Source organism: Anas acuta, chromosome 2, assembly GCF_963932015.1.
Source record: "Anas acuta chromosome 2, bAnaAcu1.1, whole genome shotgun sequence".
NCBI classification, from domain to species: Eukaryota; Metazoa; Chordata; class Aves; order Anseriformes; family Anatidae; genus Anas; species Anas acuta.
Genome location: NC_088980.1, coordinates 62,685,204 through 62,707,208, shown reverse-complemented (window position 1 = coordinate 62,707,208; position 22,005 = coordinate 62,685,204). Strand labels below are relative to the sequence as shown.

General features: G+C 43.1%; 1 protein-coding gene across 1 annotated transcript in view; it reads right to left on the bottom strand.

Moving 5' to 3' along the window:
* The window catches only part of SEPTIN7 (septin 7), a 76,511-nt gene extending 58,828 nt beyond the window's left edge, over positions 1-17,683 (bottom strand). The window contains exon 1 of the mRNA XM_068670430.1: positions 17,665-17,683. Within this exon, the coding sequence (XP_068526531.1) occupies positions 17,665-17,668 (4 nt within the window). The 5' untranslated portion in view covers positions 17,669-17,683. The remainder of the gene's footprint in view (positions 1-17,664) is intronic.
* Between the last annotated feature and the right edge of the window lie 4,322 nt (positions 17,684-22,005).

Below are 22,005 nucleotides of genomic sequence, written 5' to 3'. Positions count from 1 at the left end.
AACAGGAAACCCTAGGGTTTTTTTTTTTTGACTGGATTGCTAAGAGACTGGCACGGAATGTTAGCAAGTTCAACTGCCATGTAATCGCTGTGCAAGCACAATACTGTAACAGTGCAAACATTAAAATATACTCATCTTTGTACAACACCCATTTGAAACACAGGCAAGTAGTATGAGTGTAGCTCTTCTACAGTTTTGAGAGTTGTGGCGGTACTGCCCCAATATTATCAGGACTAACTTGGCAGTCACTTCTCCTGTATCACACAGTTGGAAGCCTTTATTAATCTTTTCGTGGTAAATCTGTTTCTGATGTATACTAATGCAGCATGTATCGCAACAAACCCATCACACAGGCAAAACTTCAGTTGGCTTGCACCCTGAAGGAGTCATTCAAAATATTGCCTACTATGAAAAGAGATGAGAATTTCGGATGTTACCCATTACTCCTTCTCACAGCAATAAAAATGTTGAATGTGCTTAAAATGCCTCTCTATCACTCTGCTAGACCTGACTAACCTCCAGAAATCACCCATGTCATGTTACCTTTAAACCATTCTTTTAGTAGAATTCTACCAGTGGGCTTGTTGATCAGGCAGGCCTGAGCATCTTCTGAGATAAGACAATTCAGTTCTTTTACAGAAAAAAACAAAAATACTTTTGACACAATTGCCTACTGAACACAACACAACATACTGTTTTACATGGAGCAAGGGCTTTAAAACCTTAAGCTTTATATCTATCCGAAGTTGACAGGATGTGATTTGATAATACATCAGTTTCAGATTTTACAGCACTTATGCACATCCTCGGAGCTGAAGCACTGTCTACAAATTTGAATTCCCCTTTCCACAATTAACTTCAAGAGGACAGAGGGATTCTACAAACACACACAATGTCATCTGTTCTGCTACAGGCATTATTGCCTCAGAACTTGACTGCATGGGACGGAGTATGGTCGATTTAAATTTGGTATGTGGTTGACTCATGTTTATTTGGATGCTTTTTTCTAAACACTAAAATCAACAAATAAACTTCTTAAGAGCAGTAACTTCTTTAATTTAAAATAAATATATTTTTAACTCTAGCAAACATTCCTTGCAAGGATAGAAAAACTCTCTCTTTTAAAGTCACTGAATGCAAATAAGAATTAGCTTCTTTTCCTAGTGTTGAGAGATTGCAATGAACTGACTTTTTGCTTTAACTGACATAATTGCTTTCTCCATTTGGCAAAGAAGCCATTATTTTCTATCAAGATTACACCACTATAAAGATACATTATACTGGTGCTACCACTGAATTTAAATAAATCCAGAGTCTGAATTTAGCAGAACTGTTTTGAAAGAAAGGATGAAATCCTAGAACAAACAATTCCCAGCTCTAATTTAGTGATAATATATTAATTTTCCTTCAAGTTTAAATAACGCAGTATCTTTTAATTCATTAACTCATAGAGAATGAAGAGGAACATTTAATGACAGCCTGCTAAAGCCAGGCATTGTAACTTCGAGTTCAAATACACACAACAGTACAAATGTTAGTACTTCTCCAAATGTGCAAGTGTTTGCCTTCTGTCATCAATAAACTCTTTACGATGCTTTTTGATTGAATTCAGCCTTAAGTGCAGCACTAGTCTCATCTTAAAGGTTTCAAAAGATGAAACCTTTAAAACCTTTAAACCTTTAAAAAAAAAATCAGCCAGAAATGTAAAAATCCAGGGACCATTTTACTTCTCCAGGCTATTACTACAACTTTTGAGAAATACGTCACATTTTAAAACACTAAATAGGAGCCAATGCTTCAGAGACTACCTCACAGGCAGGTGGATGCTCTTTAAGGCATTAAAACTTTCCTCAACAGGGCAGGTCCTTAATAACTATTAAGGATGCGTAATTACTATTCAGTCTACAAAGTATAAAAGACCTAACCATATTCAGACACTCCTCATACATGTAGTTCTACTTGTCGACCAGTCACCTGCATCTTTTAATTCCTACATGCCTTTTAATGTAAGCCATACTTACAAGAAAGAGCTTATCCCTTGCTTTATATCAAGGTATTATTTCTTTTGCTATTAAGAATGCCTTTAAAAGTAACTCTTGTTTTAAAATATTATTTTTTCTTATCTCCTTGCCTTCCTCTTTACATAAGAGTTGCACATTTAGAATAGTTTAACTTCTAGGAACTTTAAGAAAGCTGAGTATGAACTGCTAAGCAAGATCATATAGCAACTTTCAGGTTGTTTGCTCCATTAAGTGGATGTACAACATTTACATCCATAATTTGTTTTATTTTAGACAACAAAATATAAATTCCACTAATCAGAAAGATATACGAAGAAATGTCATACCTAGCGTTAATGCTGTGTTTAACTTCAGCATTTATACTTTACCAATAAGACAGCCTTTCTAAAAACCAAAGCTGGTTGCCAGACTCAGATTTCTCATACACCAATATCAATTAAAATCAGTGCTTTCAATGTACAGGTTTTGAAAAGGTCCTAGTTGTTCAGGAACCTTCTGTTTCTAAACAGAACAACAACAACAAAAAATACAAAATCAATGTTCTTAAATTCCTCAAACAGCTTTTACAAGAAGTTACTTTTCTGTTGAAGTATTAGCTTCCACTGTATGGATATCTGTGTAGGGTGAGATCTCATGTTTCCAATACCTACAAGAGCTTCTTATCTTTTATTCCTTCCTAGTTTTCAACCAGCTGCTACCTAAGTTCAGTTTCAGTTCACCTACTAAAGCCTTAATGTTTCTTGCATTTGCACTATAGCTGTAACGTGTCTTTATCAAAGGAATACTTACAGCTACTTTGTAAACAACACATTTCCGTCATTTCCAGTGTTGAAGACATGGATAGAATACATCCAAGAGTAGTCCAGTAAAATGATGAATGTGAACCATCACAGCAAGGAGCCCACACAGGCACAGCAGCAATGCAGGGAGATTAACAGGGGTGGTGTGAGGAGAGAAAGAAAAAGAAAGAAAAGTTACTTACATTTGATCAACAAAGTTACCCAAAATATTTTTAATCTAGTATACTTAGAATACAGTGTTTTACACAACCACGATTTAGTCTGTTTTATACAGATAGCTTCATTTCGTGATAATGAGCTACACAGCCTGCAAACCATTTGCCAATACAGGTGGTCACTCAGTAGTCCTTACTATTCTAGATGTTCAGCATTTACCACATGCTACCTGAACCTGCAATAGATTCACAGGTATTTGTTTTCTACATAGGTGCTCACCACAATACGTAATCTGATTTCACCACAATACTGTACATCCTTTTTATTTTAGAGTGGAAAAGGTAAAAAGATCAAAGCCACCATCATCATGAACACCTCTCAGGTTCTTGTATTTCTTTATCGCTTTATACATTCAGTGAGCAGTGCCAATTAACTCCATTTCCCATACTGAGCATTAAAGCACTACTGCAAGTTTGGGCATAACTGTCTTGGTTAAACAGCCAGAAAATAAAGAACAAATCAGTGTGCACAAGTTAAGTGCCTTTTTAATATCATCTGACCCTGCAGATGACAAAAGACCCAAGCTAGCTCTCCAACACAACACTTTAATACTTTAACGATAAAACCATATTCACAAAGACCCTTCGAATTTCTGGGGGTTGGTTTGTTTGCTTTTCCACCAAGTATCTTCTGGTGCTGGAGCATTTCAAGATACTGTTAGAAGAAATAAATAAATAAATCTCACTGCCAAGTTCTAAGACAGCAGTCAGTAATGCTGCTGAACCCTAACACCCAGTTTTTAATCAATTCCATATTCCCAGAGGCTCAGAGCCTATTTCTAGACAATTTACACTGTCATGAATACTAGCTCAAGCAGCACTGAGGTTCCCTTCTCCTTTACTACCCAGTGGGATGTGTGCCTTCTGCTTTCCCAGCCCCCCTCACAGCGTACCAGTGTGCAGAGCCACAAGAACTCTGCCTATTTAGCTCTTTGCTGCTGCACCCTTCCAAGGAGGCAAAAAAACAAAGCCCTGCCCATCAGTCCCAGTGCCCCTCTCTGCCTGCTGAAACCAAGATGCAGCACAGGACACTCCTTGCAGCTCTGGAAGGACAGATGCACATGCAGCAGAAATGGAGCTAGCTGTACAGGCTGGGAGACCAAACAACACTGCAGACACTGCAGCAGTATAAACACCCAAAAGTTTTGATACCAAGCACCAAGTTACTAACATTTATCATGTTGCACATCACCACTTTAAACTTTGAAACAAGGCAGTGCTGTGAATAAACAGTGACATTCCCATCAGTTTGCCAAGCACACAGTGCTACCTGTGTTGGAAAACAGCCTTAATAACCAAGCACGCTTCTCTGAGAAGCAGCTGTTTCTGCCTCTGATCACCTCCAGCGCTCTTCTGCAACACTTCCAGATCTGCAAGCTTCTGGAGAGGTGGGAACTATGCATGGTATCCAAGAGGCAAGAAGTCACAGACCTACACAGCCACATCACATGGGATCTCCTGTTCTCTGTTCCTTTCTTATTTTCTCCCAACACCCGGTTTGGTTTTCTAACTACTGCTGAGTGCTGAGCTGAGGCTTCCAGGGAACCGCAGCACAGGCCCAAGACCTTTTTCCCAGGCTGTAGCAGATGGTCACAGCTCCCTTCTGAGTGCACAGCACAAAAGCCGTCTGTGTATGGATCACTTTACATTCACCTACGCTGCGTTTTATCTATCAACTTTAATCAAGTCTTGTAATATTTTCCTGTAAGCCCTCATTGTCATTCGTCATCTCTGCTCTCACTTAGCACAAATGAAAGCAAGTCATACAAGCAATTTAACGTTGGCCTTAGCTGACTTATGATGCATCCACTTTGTATGCTCAATGTTACTCTAACAGAGGCTTGCCCCAAGCAAAATGCCAGAGCCCACATAAACAAGCAGCAGAGCTGGTGCTTTTAGATCCATCATTTGACCTGGCAGATTAATAGCCAACAGCAAGCTGCTGTAACTATGCAAATGATGAGAAGAAAGAAAGGCGGCACTTTCCTAGGAGGCAATCAGGAAATCCTCATTACCTTGCCTTCCATTAAGTCTATCATCTGTGTTGTCACCCAGTCACTGTAATTTACATCTCTCCTTTATTCTGAGCTGACCATGTCCAGGAACAGAAGAACTCCAAGTCATTCTGCAAGTAATGCCATCTGGGCCAAAAGATGACTGCCATCATGCCCACTGCCTGACCAAACAGCACACCTTATTCCCTTATCAAGGAGAGCTGCAAGTCCAAGGTGAGCTAAAGCCATTTTTTGCCTCTGTGCAAGCCAAGAGCTCAGCTCAGAGCCTACATGGGTAAGTGCAGCTGCTGCGCACTGCCAGTCTGTTACAGGATGTTATGATAAATGTGAAGGATTTACGACCCAGCCAAACCAGCAGCAAGTATGAATGAAGACAGCTGGAGAGAAAAAAGGATAAAATAGAAAAAACAGTTAAACACTGGAGGAATCTCTGATCCAGCCAAAGCTTTTCTGTTATACTGGGGCTTTGGAGCTTCTCGAAGTTATTCTAAAAGCAAGAAATGCAATACATTTTTCCCCTATTCTCCTTCTAGGATTTGTCACCATTTTTAAAAGTCTCCAGAAGCATCCCAGAAAACCCAAGAATGAATTGTTGAACTCTGACTACACTATAAGCAACATAAAATAGTCTTAGAAAGGGCACAATTACTTGCTAAATTAGACATGCGATAGCAATGGCACTTACAGTGCAAACAGAAGGTAATCATTTTTAACTTATTCCATGCATTTGGAACAGCGAATACATTCCCAACATAATATTTTTTTCTAAAATTCACATTTGCTACACAGCCAGTCTGTTCCTGTACAGTATCTAGGCACAGGGCAACTTTCTCTTATACACAGTTTACTTAGAAAATTCTTTTCTTCTGGCAGGTCCAGCATCTTCATCTGCTCTAACACTGCTTTCAATAAAGCTAGAACCATCTTTTTAGAACTTTAGAACTAATTTCTGCATATTTCTAGCCACATTCAGTTCCTTACCATCACATTATAAATAGGGTCAGTTTAGGTGAATTTCTAGTTTTACACAGAAAGACTGTTCTATAAACCACTATTTCCTTAAGTATACTTGATGTAACTTTTTATTATTATTATTATTATTACGATTTTGCCCATTGCAACAGTGCTAGTTGTTTAAAGTCCAGCAGGTTAAGGAGATTTCTAGGAACTGGGGTGGACAAACTAGGAGATACCCTATCAACATCTTCGGGGCCTTAAAAGCTTCCCACAGCTTGACAAAGTCTGAATATTTTCCAATTTTCAATATGAGGCAATGCATAAAGCATACAGCTAATACACATACCCATCGTGCCCTGCCTCGTCCCAAAGGCAGAGAGCAACTGCATGTTTTGCAAGTGACAGTTTTTGTTCTTAGAATAGGAGCTTTAGGTAGCAGTATCTAGTACAGTAATGCTTCTACTACACCCCTAGCACTTGTTGTTACAATAGATAATACCCTAATCTTGCTTTTACAAACAATAAGATATACTCTATCCACATTTACAACAAATACTGAGTTTAAGTATGGAGAAAACAATCTGAAAAAGGAAACTCATCAGCTACAGCTGTAGAGTTAAACTTGTGCTGAACATCTACAAAAATGTTTTTCCTTTCACTGTTGAAAGTATAAACATCTGCAGAGTCAATAACATGTGCCATAATCTGCACAGCACAAGTCTAGCACTGATGAAAGGGAAACTGGCACTTCTATTCCCTCTAGCACACATCAACTGCAGACAGCAGAAAGCTACTAAAAACCTTTTGTAGAAGGAAAGCTTGGCTTGTGAGTGCAAGCCTGGGGTCTTGCCTATATTAGAAAAAAATTAAAACTCGTCAAAAAGGATCCAGAAGATAAAATTCTTTCACTGTGCAACCACTACCAATAAACCACAATCTCATTCAGCCTTCAGGAGCAAACTGATCAAGTCAGTAATCAGTAACTTCGACTGCTGATGCAGTGACTGCAGTTCCAAGGCAGATTGTTCCTCTAAGTCTCACTGGGCGTAGCCACTGAGTCAGTATCGGTGAAGAGTCAGCTGGCTTCAGACTCACTCTCTCTCCCTGTGCCAGACACTCAGATCCGGTTTATTAGCAGATAGTGCTGAAGCACATGAGATTTCTAAGAGCAAAAGGATTCTGCACTGCAAGAGATCAGAAAGAGCTGGCAGTACAGTATCTGCTGGGCTACGGGCAGTGCGCCCACATGGAAAGTGGGAAACTCCAAAGGAAAACAAAAGGAATATAACTAACACACTAGTAAACCTTAGTTCATCTATTATAAAAAATGAAATAGCTGCTCTTCATAGCCAGCGTGCAGCATACAAGGGCACGCCTGAGCAAATGGAGCAGGCTGCAGTAGCTGCAGGGACCACAGACAGTGCTGTCATTCTTCCAGCAACCAAACAAGTGCGAGAAAGCAGACAACTGCAGGAAAAAGAAGCCAGCCAACTATTCCGAAACAACAAAACTAATGATGAATAGGACGGAAAACAAACAAACCAAAAAGTTGTCAACCTACAAAAAGCAGGCCTCTAGAACCGCAGCATGCTGAAAGAAGTCCTGCCCAAGATGACCCCACAAGACACCCAGGCCAGCCACACGCAGCAACAGTTCCTGTGTCATCCTCTACTGGAATTAGCTAGACAACTAATTCATGGAAGGAAAAGGAAGCTTTCTTCTGCATTTTAAATACAAGAGTATAAACACACAAGATGCAATTTAAAAGCTTCTTGCTCTCTTTGTTCATTTTCCCACTTTACCCTTTCTTTAAAAGAAGAAAAAGGCCTGAAGTCTGGTTATAGAAATTGACACACAGAACACCACCAGGTAGCAACTTGCATCTAACTGCAGCGACCCATTTGAAATCAAATTTGATAGCAAGTGACTGATTATCTTCTGCTCCATAAAGCAGGGGTGAAGAAGAGACACAGAAGACAGGGATGCCTACAGAAAGGGGTCGCCACGAGGCAGCCAGGGGAGCCAGTGTCAGAACAGCAGAAGTCTGAGCTCCGACCAAATGTGACATGGTGTTATCCATCACTTCTAACTTTCCTTCCTAACTCCTCTGCCTCCTTGGTTTTGCTAACATTGCCTTAGTGTTTGGATCAGCATAAACATTCAAAGCGTGAAGCTGAAAGATTCAAAGGAAACATGGAAAAAGCTAAAATATGAAAGAGCTTTGTTTCAAAATATTTCAAAATAGAGAAATCTTTATATGATTCTGCTATATAAAACCTCTGAGAAAAAAAAAATCTGTATTTGGCTTCATATTTCACATGTCCTTTGTCTAGTTGGTTTGTGTAAGTTTCCCAAAGAGATGTAAATAAACTTGAAAAGAATTAAGAAAATGGTGGGAATTTTCTGGCAGTTTTACCACACACACTCTACTTTCACCTCCTGTGAAATCCATTAAAGTACAGGTTTGAGAAGAGCCACCTTTCAGGAACCAGAAATTCTCCACAACATTGGCAAGTGCCTCAACTTGGGGTCCATTTCAAGTCTTACTCACTGCTGGAAACCTAGTAGAAAGGGCAACAAAGCATCCTACCAGCACCATTAAGAAACACGTTCAAGTGCTGTGCTGCCACGTATTGGTTTTGATCCTTAGCCATTTCCTTTTAATCCAAGGTACTGGTGAAAATACTTTCAGCTCCTTCAGGTTCACATAATCCAAGTAAGATTGTATTTTCCTTCAGAATTTGCATACAGATCAGCCAGTTTAACAAAGACTCAGCAAGTGGTGATAGATTATGGTTTATCGGTCTCACTCTATGAAGTGTGCTGCTGATTTCCTCCATCTCCACCCCAAACCTTTGGGCAAAGTAGCAGTAGCAGCCAGGGCTAGCTACAGCTGCCCAAACATCGGGGTGAATTTTTCAGGAAGAGAAGATTCCTGCAACCCGACTGCTCCTATTTCAACTGGGGTGCTTAGAAAAAGGCAGACCTGCACTCTGTGCCTACTTTTGCTCTGTGCCATGAATACAGAAGTAAACCCATTTGGCTCATCAAGGAGACTTAAGGCTGGCAACCCAAGAAATAGCCCATTAGGCTAGAAATGCAGCAACACCAGCAGACCTATTTCGAGTACCCAGAGCATGCAGGTAAGCCACAAAGACCTCAATTACTCATGCACAAAGACTGTGGTACCTTCACCATGCTCCAGGTGCAGTGCACACCCCGAGAACCTTGCGAGAAGTTGCAGCATGTCTCCCCTGGTGTTTCTGGTAACAGCAGGACTTCTCTCTTACCCTACCGAGGCTGAGGGGCTTTTGCCACGTATTTCTGCATGGCGGATGCCACCCGTTCCCATATGTAAGCCATCTGCTTTCCTATATATGCTTTTATTTTCCTACACTAGTTTCTGTACCAAATACCTCAAGTTCTGACTTGCAGGAGGCTTCACCGAGACAGACATGCCGAGCTAAAACTTTCTAAGAGATACATACTTGTCACTTGCCTTTTACTATCTACTGCCTTTTGGGCTGGCACAAACAGCCCTCCAGAACAGTGTGAACTGAGCACTTCTGAAAGTGCTCAACCCTATGTCTCCAACAAGCAATTCCTTTGGAAAAATGAACATATGAGGATATCTCATCGCTAACAGAAGTCAGGCTTTTAATTACAAACTGAATTTTCTGAATGAGACTGAACTGAATGAGACCGAAGAGATAAAAATAACAATCAGGCGCTATTTCAAAGAATGATGCCAATTAATAGAAACAGTCAGTGTGTTAACCTCAGATGCTACCAAGTTTTGAAACACAGCTGGCTGCCTGCATTGTTTTGAGCTATTTCTTAAGCTGGAGAGATACCACAGAAAAATTGTTCCATTGTAATTACTACGTAGGGAAGACAGTAAGTAAAGCCTGGTTGCCATCAAGATCTCACACTATTGCAACCTGCAGGGAAACATCCTGATATGAAAGAATGGTCCATACTGATAATAACATTAAAGTTGGATGATATATTTTAAGATGACTACAATATATAATTGTTATCTTATAGATGAGAGGTAATTATAAGCTGGCAGTTAGAAACCCTAAGTTTGGATTTCATTTATTCCACGTAAAGGAATTCATTTTTACCTCAGTGATTACTGCAAACATTTTTCGAAGAGGAAGGCAAACCTTGGGACGGTGTTCAGGACGCCAGCCTTCCAGCTCCCTCAGGTGCACAACTGACTGCAAGGACCACAGCCACAGCTCCATCCTGATGATCAGCAGCATCAAATCTGCTCGTTTCCCCACTTCCCAACTACTTTAATTCCTGGCACTAGACACCAAGCTGGCTGCAAAGAGCATGCGTTACGCAGTCCAAGATATAGAGCAGCAGAGCAGCTCCGCTGCAATTAGCAATGCTAAGTTTCAGAGTGGGAGTTCGCACCTCTCCTTACCTGGCTGCCACACCAGAGTGCCTGACAGCCAAGATTCACAACTGGGAAAACAGCTGGAGAGAACAAGAAACACAGGGTCATTTTCACTACCTACAGCAAAAAAGAATAAACCTTACGGAGAACGAGTCACCTTTACCAAAGGGGGATACTGACACTGGATGCCTTGCAGGCATATCGCTAGGCAGGAAGCCAGAGACACAAAGCGAGGGCCGAGCAAAATCCATTCCACGACCAGGTTAGAGGCCATCTCTAAACATTTCTTTGGAGAAGCTGTATCTTAATCCCTTCCAAAGTCTTCTCCAAAATCAACTCTTGCATCTGTTCAGACAAACAAGATGTCAGCTTCCCTTTGTTACCAACACATTAGCAATCACGTACCATAACCTGGTATGCATGAAATACTGAATTGTGATATAATTTTGAATTCACTGATAATTTCAATTGCTTAAGGATCCAGAACACAGCAAATCTTGAATGCCTTCTGCAGATGCCTTGTTAAACAACTATAAAGGAATAAACAGCTATCAGCTGAAAAAAAGTAACTTGCTAAATAAATATAAAATGGCTTGTAAGGAACAAGTTTGTGTTGAAATTCCAAGCTTTCCTTGCTAATTGTTTATAGAACGGGTGCTCAACATCCCCATCTTCTTCTCTTCCATTCAAGCACCCAGCCTTAAGTACTGTTTGGAACTTCTAACACTTTAACGCAATTTTCTTTTAACTGACTAAAAAGAAAGCTCCTGCAAGTTCCTGTGAGAGTCCTCAACCTCACAAGGTCTGAAAAAGGACTGCACAACCATATCCTCTAACTTTTGCCCTGGTCTCTTTAAGGTCTTGTCTTCCATTGCTTCCATCTCTTCCTTGCAAAGTCAGGTTCCCTCCACTGCTCTGAAGTCTGCAGATGCCCAACTGCAAATAAAAGCACTGAAGGTCAATACTTGGCACGGCTGACCATCAGGAGATGTCTGTGAGCTCCAGCAAACAGCACTGCAGCAGTTTGCAGACTATTCTTCCCTGGAAATTCTCCATCAACTACCAAAAACATAAAAAAAAAAAATACATATAGAAGGTAATAAATAGGATGGCCGCCCTTTGCCCATGATCGAGGGATTACTCAGACCTTAATTTCACGCCATCTGTCAATGCCTCTCAACAGGAAACTAATATCAAATCTCTTGGTTTATTACTATACCTTACCTAACTAAAATTACAAAGTCTTGTTTGTTTTCAGAGGCAGCGAAAAAAAATATAGAAATAAGAAAAAAAACAGGTTTCTTGGACTCACACCACTTTGGGAATTTTCACTGCCCCAAACTTGAAACCATTCAATTACATTTGAGCCAGCATCCGGAACTCAAATTTTGAGTCATAGACTCTGAGTTTTGCATTCTTGTTTTAAAAAGCTACAGGGAACACTGGCAAGATTATACAGTGAGAAAAATGTTTGCTGTCAGAAAGCTTCCAGAAAAATCACATTTCTCCAGAAGCAGCTGCTAATACCTCACACAACCACTTTGTTTTTGACAAGAAGTCAGCTAGAAGCAGTATCTTAACTCAGTTAAAACATCGTCACAGTAGGATCTGGCCAGGACAAGGCCCTCTGCGCTGTAGGATTTCTGCAGACATCATCAGTCAGGGCTTATGAGGATCCACATATGAATCCTCAGCTCAGTCAGCAGCTGGGCACGGAGGGGAGAGTGCTGCCTTTAGAGCCGCCACCACTCCTTGCTCCAAGGGGATGGGGTTTTCCCCTTTCCCTATCTTAACCACGGGTTGAGTGGCAGTAAACAAGTTGTACAACTAGATCAGCTGCCGCGTATCTCCACTGCCTTGGGCACACCACCACAGCCTTCAGCCTACGTTAGAACGGAGTAGAAAAAAACGGGTGTCAGGGTGGGAACAGAAAATCAAGCTCACATCTCTCCGCAGAAGTACTGGGCTAAAACAGGCACTGAACTAGGGATGCACAGAGCCATCTATAGCCAAAATGGTCCAAGTCCCGTCTCCTTCCTATAGCACACTTGCCTTTTCTTTAGCACCAACAATTCTGTGATCCCATGACAGGACAAGGTTCAGGGAGCTCAACTGAGAGGAAACAACAAAAAAAAAAAAGGGGGGGGGGGGGGGAAAAAAAGCAATTCCTGCAAGTTGAGCTCCATGAAAAGCAGGGCCAGGGAGGCACCACTGCAAGGGCAAGGAAAGCAGCTGAACTGCCTCCCTTCGAGCCACTGGCCAACAGATTTGCCCAGAAACCGTATCACCAGGGTGAGCTTAGGCTTCCCTCCCGTCTGCCCTGGTAATTGTGCAGCCAAAGAACAAGCCAGATCAGCTCAAATATCCAGCTGACAACTACCCTACCCTAAGGTTAGCTTTCATTTACATCAGCGAGCTCATCTAGTCATACCAGTCACATGAACACCAGAGGTAACACAAAATAGAAGAGGCGAATACACAAGCAAGAAAGTCTTTTTCAGCTGCAGTCCAGTTACACAAGTGTAAGCTATGAAATCCTGGGGTAAAGGTGTTTAAGAAAGGGAACCACATGGAAAGGATGCTGCTCATGAGTATTGCTGGGCAGCTAAAACTTCCTGTACACTGTAAAATAATTATTTTGCATGTAAGAGCCTAAAACACTCCACTCGGCCACTATCAGAAAAGACATGAGTTAAGCTTTATGCTAACCATTCCCTCAAGTACTCTTGGCAATCCTGTCCATCTCCCTAGGTTAAGTTTCATCTTATTTAAAGTTCATCTTGAATCACTACATGAATATTCTTTTAACGCATGAGATATAAAAAAAAAAAATAATCAGTTTTTCATGTGCTCTCCTTCTAATAATCTGCTTCCCCACAATACGGTGACAACCACTGGCACCAGTACCAGCGTTCACATTATCTTAATTTTTTCTTCAGTGTCAACTACAGTAACTTACAACACTTCTCCAGGCAAGTGTCACACCAGAAATTTTGCCTTCAACAGCAGACTGACTTTCTGAAAGGCCTGATTTAATATCATTAGTCTATGATAGACTGTTTTCTACAAAGAAGGTAACTATTTTGATTGAGATCTGGTAAACTGCTACTTCAAAGCACAACACCCCAGTCTCACCAAGCACGTGGAAGAGAATGCCTCATACCTCGCTTCCCTTCCTCTCGTTCAGGCCCTTGCTCTTAGGACGCTTCACCACAAAACAATGGAAAAAGTTTACCATGTGATTTTCTTTCCCTCCAGAACATGCTTCTAGGCTACTGTCACCCCTTGGTCTTTTTGTGGCCAAATGAAAGAGTCTCAAGTCAGATTCACTCTTTCTTTCTTCAGATCTCTCATCTTTTGTGATTATGATGCAAGCTTCCCTTAGAAGGCTCTCTTATAAAAACGCTGAAACTAAAACAATATGCCGTATCCTAATATCAATCCTCCTAAAGCTACAGGGGTCAACGGAAAGAGAAATCTCCCTGATGTTTTATTCATTCCTCCCCCTGCTTTTAAGTCCTAACTGCTTTGCTACTCAGATAAACAAACACACACAAAACATTTAAGTGTAAAATGGGCAAAAATCAATTAAAAACATTCATTGTGAGAAGCGATTGTCAATGTCGACTAAAAATTGCTTTTCAAGTCTTCTACGCTAAGAAATCACTCAGTTGTAGTTCAGTTACATTCAGAAGCTAGTGAACTTACGCAACACCCGTAGTGTTATTGTTCTGCAATATTGTTTCCACAATTATTTGCAAATGCATTCTGAACCATCACCCTTTTAAATGATGGAAATCTGGCAAGAAAAAAAACAGCCCTATAAAGAGTAGTTTGTAAATAAGGTACAGAGTTAGAACCACTGAAGAACAACTTTGCCTGAAGTGGCTGTGGGAAGGCCAAGGAAGCTATGCACCAACCTGTGCAACAGCACCACCGGCCTGGACAGGGAGCTTGGCACGCGACTTGCAGACAGCTTCTGCAGAGCACGCTTACGACGGTGGAAGAGCACAAAAAGCAGAAGTCGGATGAAGCGGCTTTAGCAGAAAGGAAGTCTGGGATGCACATCAGAACAAGGTTCGGTCAGCCATGTGCCTTGTGTACCTCTCGCTCAAATTCCAACCAAAGGAGAGCGGATACACGCTGTCTTCTACCTGCTTGTGAGCCTGCAGGTTATTTTCCCATTTTTAACTTAGCACGAAGCATCAGAACATTATGAGGCTCGGTAGCCTCACAGCCATGCTCATGCAATGCAGCAACTGCCTGGTTTTGCAGGGCAGCTGCAGTAAACCAAAGCAGAAAGCAAAACTACACATTACATAAGTGAAGAGCGTTTTGATTCCTTACTGAAAAGGAAAAACCAGAACAAACTGCGAACAGCTACGTGATGACGTTATGGAACCATCGCGATGCTGTGATTAAACAAGGGGCAGCGGCAGGAAAAAAAGTCCAATTTGACTCACCACTGACATACACGAACTGAAACTCCCTCTGACAAGGTGAGCAGGAAGTCACTGGTTTCTGTGAGCAGTTTCTAGCCCTTGCAGTTGAGAAATCTCCTTATTCCACCTGTGTCACCATCCCCACCTCTGTAATACATCTCATAAACATCAGTTCAAGTCTGGCAAAGCCTTGTTAAGGACAGTTTGTGTCCGCCTAGAGATTAACACTACCCAAAATTTGAATTACTAATTTATACGAGACTTAACTAAACTACTTAAATGGTGACTAAATGCCATTCTAATTACAGAGCACACATTTGCAATTAACTGGCTTATTTCGGGAGTGAGAGAATGAACTTAGAGAAAACAGAACGTCGCTCATACATACACATCTCTGGTCTAGACAGGTTAAGTGAAGTCTGGCAATAAATTAATGCTAAAAATGAACGTCGCGATACAGTTCTGAGAAGAAACCTCTCTCCTACACCCTCCCCAAGGTAAAGTTTCCTCCACCGACTGTATTTAGAACAAGGTTGGGATCTGTAGCCCTTGTAATGCATTTGTAATTTGTTGTATTAATGTGTATTTCAAGGTGGTATTAAAAACAAGAAAAATAAAGCACTGGGGAAGTTACTGAAAATTAAGAAATTTAAGAGTAATGAAAGCACCACTATATCAGCAGTCAGTCAGAGGGGAAAACACCCAAAAACCACACTACCATACATGCTTACAAGCACTTCTAATGGGAAAAAAAAAAAACTCCAACCAAAAAAAAACAGAACTTACTGTATTTTTGCTTACAAAAAGCATAAGTCTCATCCTTTATCTCTGCTTAAGACAAACGATGAAGTTTCTGTGCATATATACAGACACATTTCTTCGTCACATTAAGTACACATTCAAAGCACCACTTTAACTGTGGCACGTCACTTGTCCTTGTGGGTAAACTGAAGGAAATACTGCAAGTTATTATCAGAGCACAGACCAATACGCACGGTTCTGGGTATGTTTGCTTCAATTTCAGAATGACTAAGGAGCAACCCTTTCCCCCACAGCAGTAGACAGAGAACAGGTGATGTTCTTGCATTTTGATTCCAGTTTCTGTGTGGACAAGGCAGTAGCCGACCTTTAAAGTAAAATCTTTTTGACACTTGCTCTCCTAAGTAAAATTTCTATTTATTGGTCTCTGCTATTTACATGTTAGCTAAAAGACAACTAAAAAAAAGCAGCTATCTGAAACCAGCAGGTAACAATGCTCTTATATGTACAAATCATCAGCCAGAGATGCCAGTAATCTTACAGAAGTGAACAAGACATAAACATGATAAAGTACACCGGCATCAGATACCTAAATGCTACACTACCTAATAAAGATACCTAATGCTACACTAAACTACATTTTATCCAATTTCCTAATATTTCAGCAGGCAAGGACTTTAAACTACACGCAGACAATTACAAAGCAGAAATACAGTACTATTACTTTGGTGTCTGGTCAGAAATGAAGTTAGCATCGAATACCAGAAAGCTACTGCTACGAAAACATCTTGCATAAGAAGGTACGATCTGCCTTCTGGTGAAGATATAAAGCAGTGGCCCATCTAACTTCCAAGGGAGCTGCCCATACACTCACATGGATGTTTGTTTGTCTTTTTTTTTGTCTCAACATAAATATAGATCATGGATATCCCTACGCATGGAAGAATTTCTTTCCTGGCATGTAATCTAAAGCCAGAGCGAAGCAGAGGGAGGTTGTAATGGACATGAAAAAACATGGATACTTCTGACAGCCTCGCGTTCGCTGATGTTTTGTCAGCAGGAGGTGGCATACAACTGCACGCAGAAGATTCTTGAAGGCTGTTATGCTACAGAATTACATCTGTACATAACCGGTTCCGTCTGAAGTTGACAACGTCATGGTAAAATAAGTTTCACTGCTTTTCCTAAAGTTGCCAGCTACGATTATTCCTGCAGGAGCCCTGCCTTTCCCTTGGCCCCAAAACATTAAGCAGCACTGCCTTTCGTCCTGCAGGACCCATCTGGCAAGCGAGTGGCTAGCATCTGAGCTGCCTGCAGAGCGCTGCTCCCAGGTTTTGGGGGTACGGGGTGCACTTGTGATCCCCCCTCTGTTTTTAGTCACAGCCCAGGCCAGGCGCTGCAGGTGAGGAGCGGCCGGGAGCCGAGGGGAATAAAAAAAATAATAATAATTAATTGAATGTAGGGATCTGTAAGAATAAGAAGCGGTTTTGTGGAGGGAAAGCAGGCTGCAGCCTGCTGGGTGACCCCGGGCTGCCAGCAGACATCCATCCCCGGGCGGCCCCTTCCTCCTCCTCCTCCTCGCAGTCCCACCCGCTCCTCTCCCCGCATATTTCCAGCCTGCTTTAATTCCTGCCGCGAATTCCTCCCTCCCAAATTTGGGCGCAAAACGAGAAAAGGGGAGGAGGGAGACTGGGGGGGGGGGGGAGGGGGGGGGGGGGAAGAAAAGAGAAAGGGAGGGGGAAAAAAATTAAAATAAAGGGAAAAAAAAGGGCCGAGGGCGCAGCGATGCCTCTGGCATTTTCGCTTCCCCGCCGCCCTCGCGCACGATGCAGGAAGTGAGCGGGGGGCGGGGGGGCCGGGGGCAGCTCGCAGCGGGCCAGGGGACACCGAGGGACACCGGGGGACACGGATGGGACACCGAGGGGACCCCTCGGCCCCGCTCCCGGCCGCCGGGAGGGGTGAGGAAGGCAGCCCCCCGCCCGCCCGCCTCCATCATGGAGCCCCCGGCGCTCCCTCACGCCGTCACGGCCTCGGGCTGGAGACTCACCCATGGCGCCGGCAGTGTCGCTGCTGACGCTGGGCTCCGGCTGCTCGCTGCCCTCCCTCCCTCCTCCGCCGCGGCGGCGCGGACCGAGCTGCCCCCCTCCCCCGGCCCTCCTCCTCCTCCTCCTCCTCCCCGCGCGCCGCCCGCCGATTCTCCAACGCTCTCTACGCCGAATCCGCAGAGGGGCCGCGGCGCTTCCGCACGGCGCCTACGCGCGCGCCGGACGCAATTAGCGTCCCTCCCTCGCCTCACACGCCCGCCTCCCCGGGCGCGCAGCGGCTCGGTGCGGGGCTGGCCGCCTTCCCCACGTCTCTCCGCCCGCCTCCCGCGCCGCCGGGCCCGGCCGCCGTGTGTCCGCCCGCCCCCCGTGTCAGGGGAAAAGGGGCCACCCGGCGGCCATTTTGGAAGCGGGCGCACGCCGCAACGCCAGCGCTCGCAGGGCTTGCCCGGACTAAAGATGGCCGCCGGCTCGGAGGGGCAGAGTGTGGCGGTTACGGTCCCTTCATTCCGCTCCCCCACCCTCCTTTTCACTAGGGCTATTCTCGGAATGCTGTTATGCCACGCGCCGCTCGCGCAGCCCAGCGAGCGCTGCGTCGCCTCGCGCTTCCTCTGCACGCCCGCTCACGCAGTTGGCGTGGGAGGATCCGGGGCCGCTCCCTCACGGTGAATCCCTGCTGAGGAGACCCCGCCTGGGGATGGCGCCGGGCTCTTTTCCCTCACAAAGGAGCGCTCGGGACCCTACTGAGGATCTCCGCCGCGTTCACGGAGCCGCCACCCATCTCCCCTCACAGCTCGGCGGGAAGCGGTGGCGGCTTCGGGCCCGCCTTGCCGCCCCTCAACGCCGGGGGACAGCGGGCAGCCCTCGGGGGAAAAAGGCGATTTCCTGAGGCAGGTGTGAGCCCTGCCGCCGGGACGGAGGAGGGAAGGGGCTGCCAAGGCATTCATCCTCGCCGCCAAAAGTCTCGCCTCTCTGGCCATCGGCGGGGGATGACTTGGCGCGCACGTCCCAGCAGCGAATGAAAACGCGTTTAAAAATAAATAAATAAATAAATACTGTTTGAAGGCAGCTGTTGGCCAGATAAAATCCTGCCAGGAGATGAATGCGCTGAAAATCACACTGCCAAGACAGTGTTTGGGCTGGGCTGGGGTGGTGCTGAGACCGTAAAGTGGCTCCTCAGGAGCACCCACACCAGTCAGGGCAAACTCGGTCATGGTGGAGAAGTGATCCTGGAAAAGGATGCACACTAAAAGAGGAAAAATCAAACAAACAAACAAACTACTTTTGCCTTTCCTGTTCAACTACGTACCTCAATGTTGTATTTCCTTTATATACTCGGGGCATCTCTTTGGAGCCATTTAAACTCTTTGTAAGTTTCATGCTCAAACTGAAATAGTGGATACCTATATTTATGATGTGTGATTTGAAACATAACACGCTTTCTTTTGTGTTAGGGATTTGTGAGCATGGTCTGTGCCTTGCCTTTTTCACGAGACACAGTACATTTCACTAGTACAAAAACAAAACAAAACAAAAAAAGGTACTCACCAAAATGAGAAAAATACTCAAATTTGTTGTATCTATGGCTTAATTCCTTTCTGCTGTTATTAAAGGTACATTTTAAGAGCATGACCTGGTACTAGAAGGATGAAAGCAGCAACTTCCATTTCAGTTGTCAAAAGTGAAGATGGCAGTAATACAGTATTTTTGTAGGTAGGCTTGTAGCAAGGCAGAAAGGAGCAGCAATGAAGATGCTAAGATGGTCCTTGGTTCATTTTTGGCTTCCAGAAATTCTTTCTAATATCTTACTTGACTTTTTCTGGTGTATTTGATAAGCAAGTACTTTTCACAGCAACAGTGAGAAATGCATCATTTTTTTCAGAAAGATATGCAGCCCTGCGCAATGTGGTTCAGCACTGTTTAAGAACTGGAAGTATTACAATGTACTGTGGTTCTTGGATGCCCAAGGGAAAGAGATTTTTATTATCATTGGTCACAGGACTGCCAAATGTTATCTCATAAATCTGTGTCTTTCACAATGGATGAGGTAAGGAATAACCTTTTTTGCATTCTGGTTGGTTTAGGTGGTAATGTCCATGGCAATGAGATACAGCTGCATTGCTTTCATGGTTATCTGAATACCAAAAAGAGACATTTTTACATCACAGAAGTTGTTCACTGAATACAGAATATGGTCCCCACAGCTCTCCCATAAAAATACATTGCGGGAAAACAAAAAATGTGAGTAATACTTGTTTTCTTCTTGTAGCACAGGCTTCAAATTCCTCAAAAAATGTTTTTTGGTCTTCAGATATGCTGAGAAAATGGCTGAGGTATGTAACTGTTGGGGATCTCTTTAAAAAGTGACTTTTAAAGTAATTTTCTTGTACTTCATGGATTGATCATTGGGAAAAAACAAACAAACAAAAAAACAACAGTGAGCTTGCACCTTTGAAATCTACTGCAAAACTGGCACACACTTAATAAGGAAGCAAGATGCAAGCCAGTGGGTTTTATGTGAGGTTAATGTCCCATTTTTCTGTGTTGTGAATAGCTGGGGGGGGGGAGGTCTCTTTTCATACGGTAATTTATGGGGTTAGGAAGATTCTGCAAAATTGTGTGCGTTTTGAGAAGAAATGAAACAAATGCAAATGGGTCCCTGAGGTTGAAAGAATACTGTGTTCAGTGTAAGATATAACAAATTCAACCTTTTACATTCCTGCGGTGATCTGCTGTTCTGCCTTCAAAAAGAACAGGCTTCCCTAAATCATCACCAAACTTTGAAGAAATGAACTCAGCAAGTAAATTTCAAGACTCTTCAGATTCTATGTAAGTTGATTTTTGAAAGAAGATGCAATTTTATTACTTTTTTTTTTTTTTTGGTGAAATTAGTAAAACATTTTGCAAGGTTAAATACAGAGCGCTACCTGCCATAATGCAGAACCAGTTTGTGTCCTTCTTGTCCTCAGATACAGAAACAAAACCCACTCACCTTATTTACAAAATGTACTGACTAGGGTTGCTGCCAGGTTGGTTCCCAGCCAGCCTAGCCAGTTTTCATGTCTTCTTGCCAATGAGACATATGAAGACTACTTTGTTTTGTTTTGTTTTGTTTTTTAATGCAAGCAGATGTGACTCACTAGGTGAACCAGCTCCAGCATGGGATGTGTTAGAATTACGGCACATGTGCCCTGCTGCCTTGCTCCTGCATGGCAACTGCAGTGCCTCCTGTGTTTGTAGGGTACAAACAGTGCGTTTCCAGACTGAATCGTGCTTGCAATGCGTGCAGCACCCTTCTGAGCTCCTGTGCAACTCGAGCAGGCCTTTGCACACCAAGCTTTCATTTGCCAAAACAATCAGTACGGTTATACCACATGGGTGGAAGTCCCAAACTCCCATTCCCAAAAACAATCTAGCTCTTTCAAGACACGAGGCTGAGGATACTCAACAGTAAATAATAAGCACAGTATCCTCCCTCAAACCCATCCTTAAATCTCAGCTTCATGGTGATGCCTATCAAGATCTCGACTGCTCTTTGACCACTGCTTGTCATGCTGACCAGTAGTGTCTTCTGTCTTTACACTCTGTTCCCTCCTAGACATCTGTTGCCTTTATATTGGATGATTTTTGTGTAAACACTCTCATTCTGCTTTGTTCCCTAGCACAAGAAACAGACCAATACAATGGTAATACAAAGAGCAACAATAGTATGAGGCATCTGGTGTTACATCTGATTGGGCCCTGATGTCTCATCTGTCAGCCCTTTCCTATTTTGAGATGTGCAAACTGTAGGACCACTGGTGTGAGTAAAGGCTTCCAGAACCAGGCCCACAGCTGCTCTGTATTCAGAGAAGGGCTTTCACCAAACAGAAACCCCTTGCTAACTCCAAAGCCGCACAATAACCTGCTATCCCAACTATTCCCAGTGCTGCCACCATAGCTGTCGTCTTTGGCTGCTACCTATAACATGATCCTAGGAACATGCGAATGAAACAACATCAAATGTGCCTCTCTGGGCCCCCTCCTTAAGTCCCACTGTTTGCTGGTTAAAAAATGCTCTGCAGCACTAAGAAAGAGCTACGTTCATCAGCAAATGCTTATACAACGCTGTCAAAGTTCCACACACAGGCTTCTATTAAACAATTGCTATGGGAAAAATACAGCATCTCTTGTTTTGTAGTGTGTTTACTGTATCGTCCTGGTATACATTCATTACTTCAATTATCTGAAGAAAGAGGCTTTGATAGATTATGACCCAGTGATGTGATCCTTGTGAGAGGCACACACATGCACTGATTGTTGAAGATAGAAAATGGTTGTTTTGTGCAGTCATGGTTGTGTAGTGG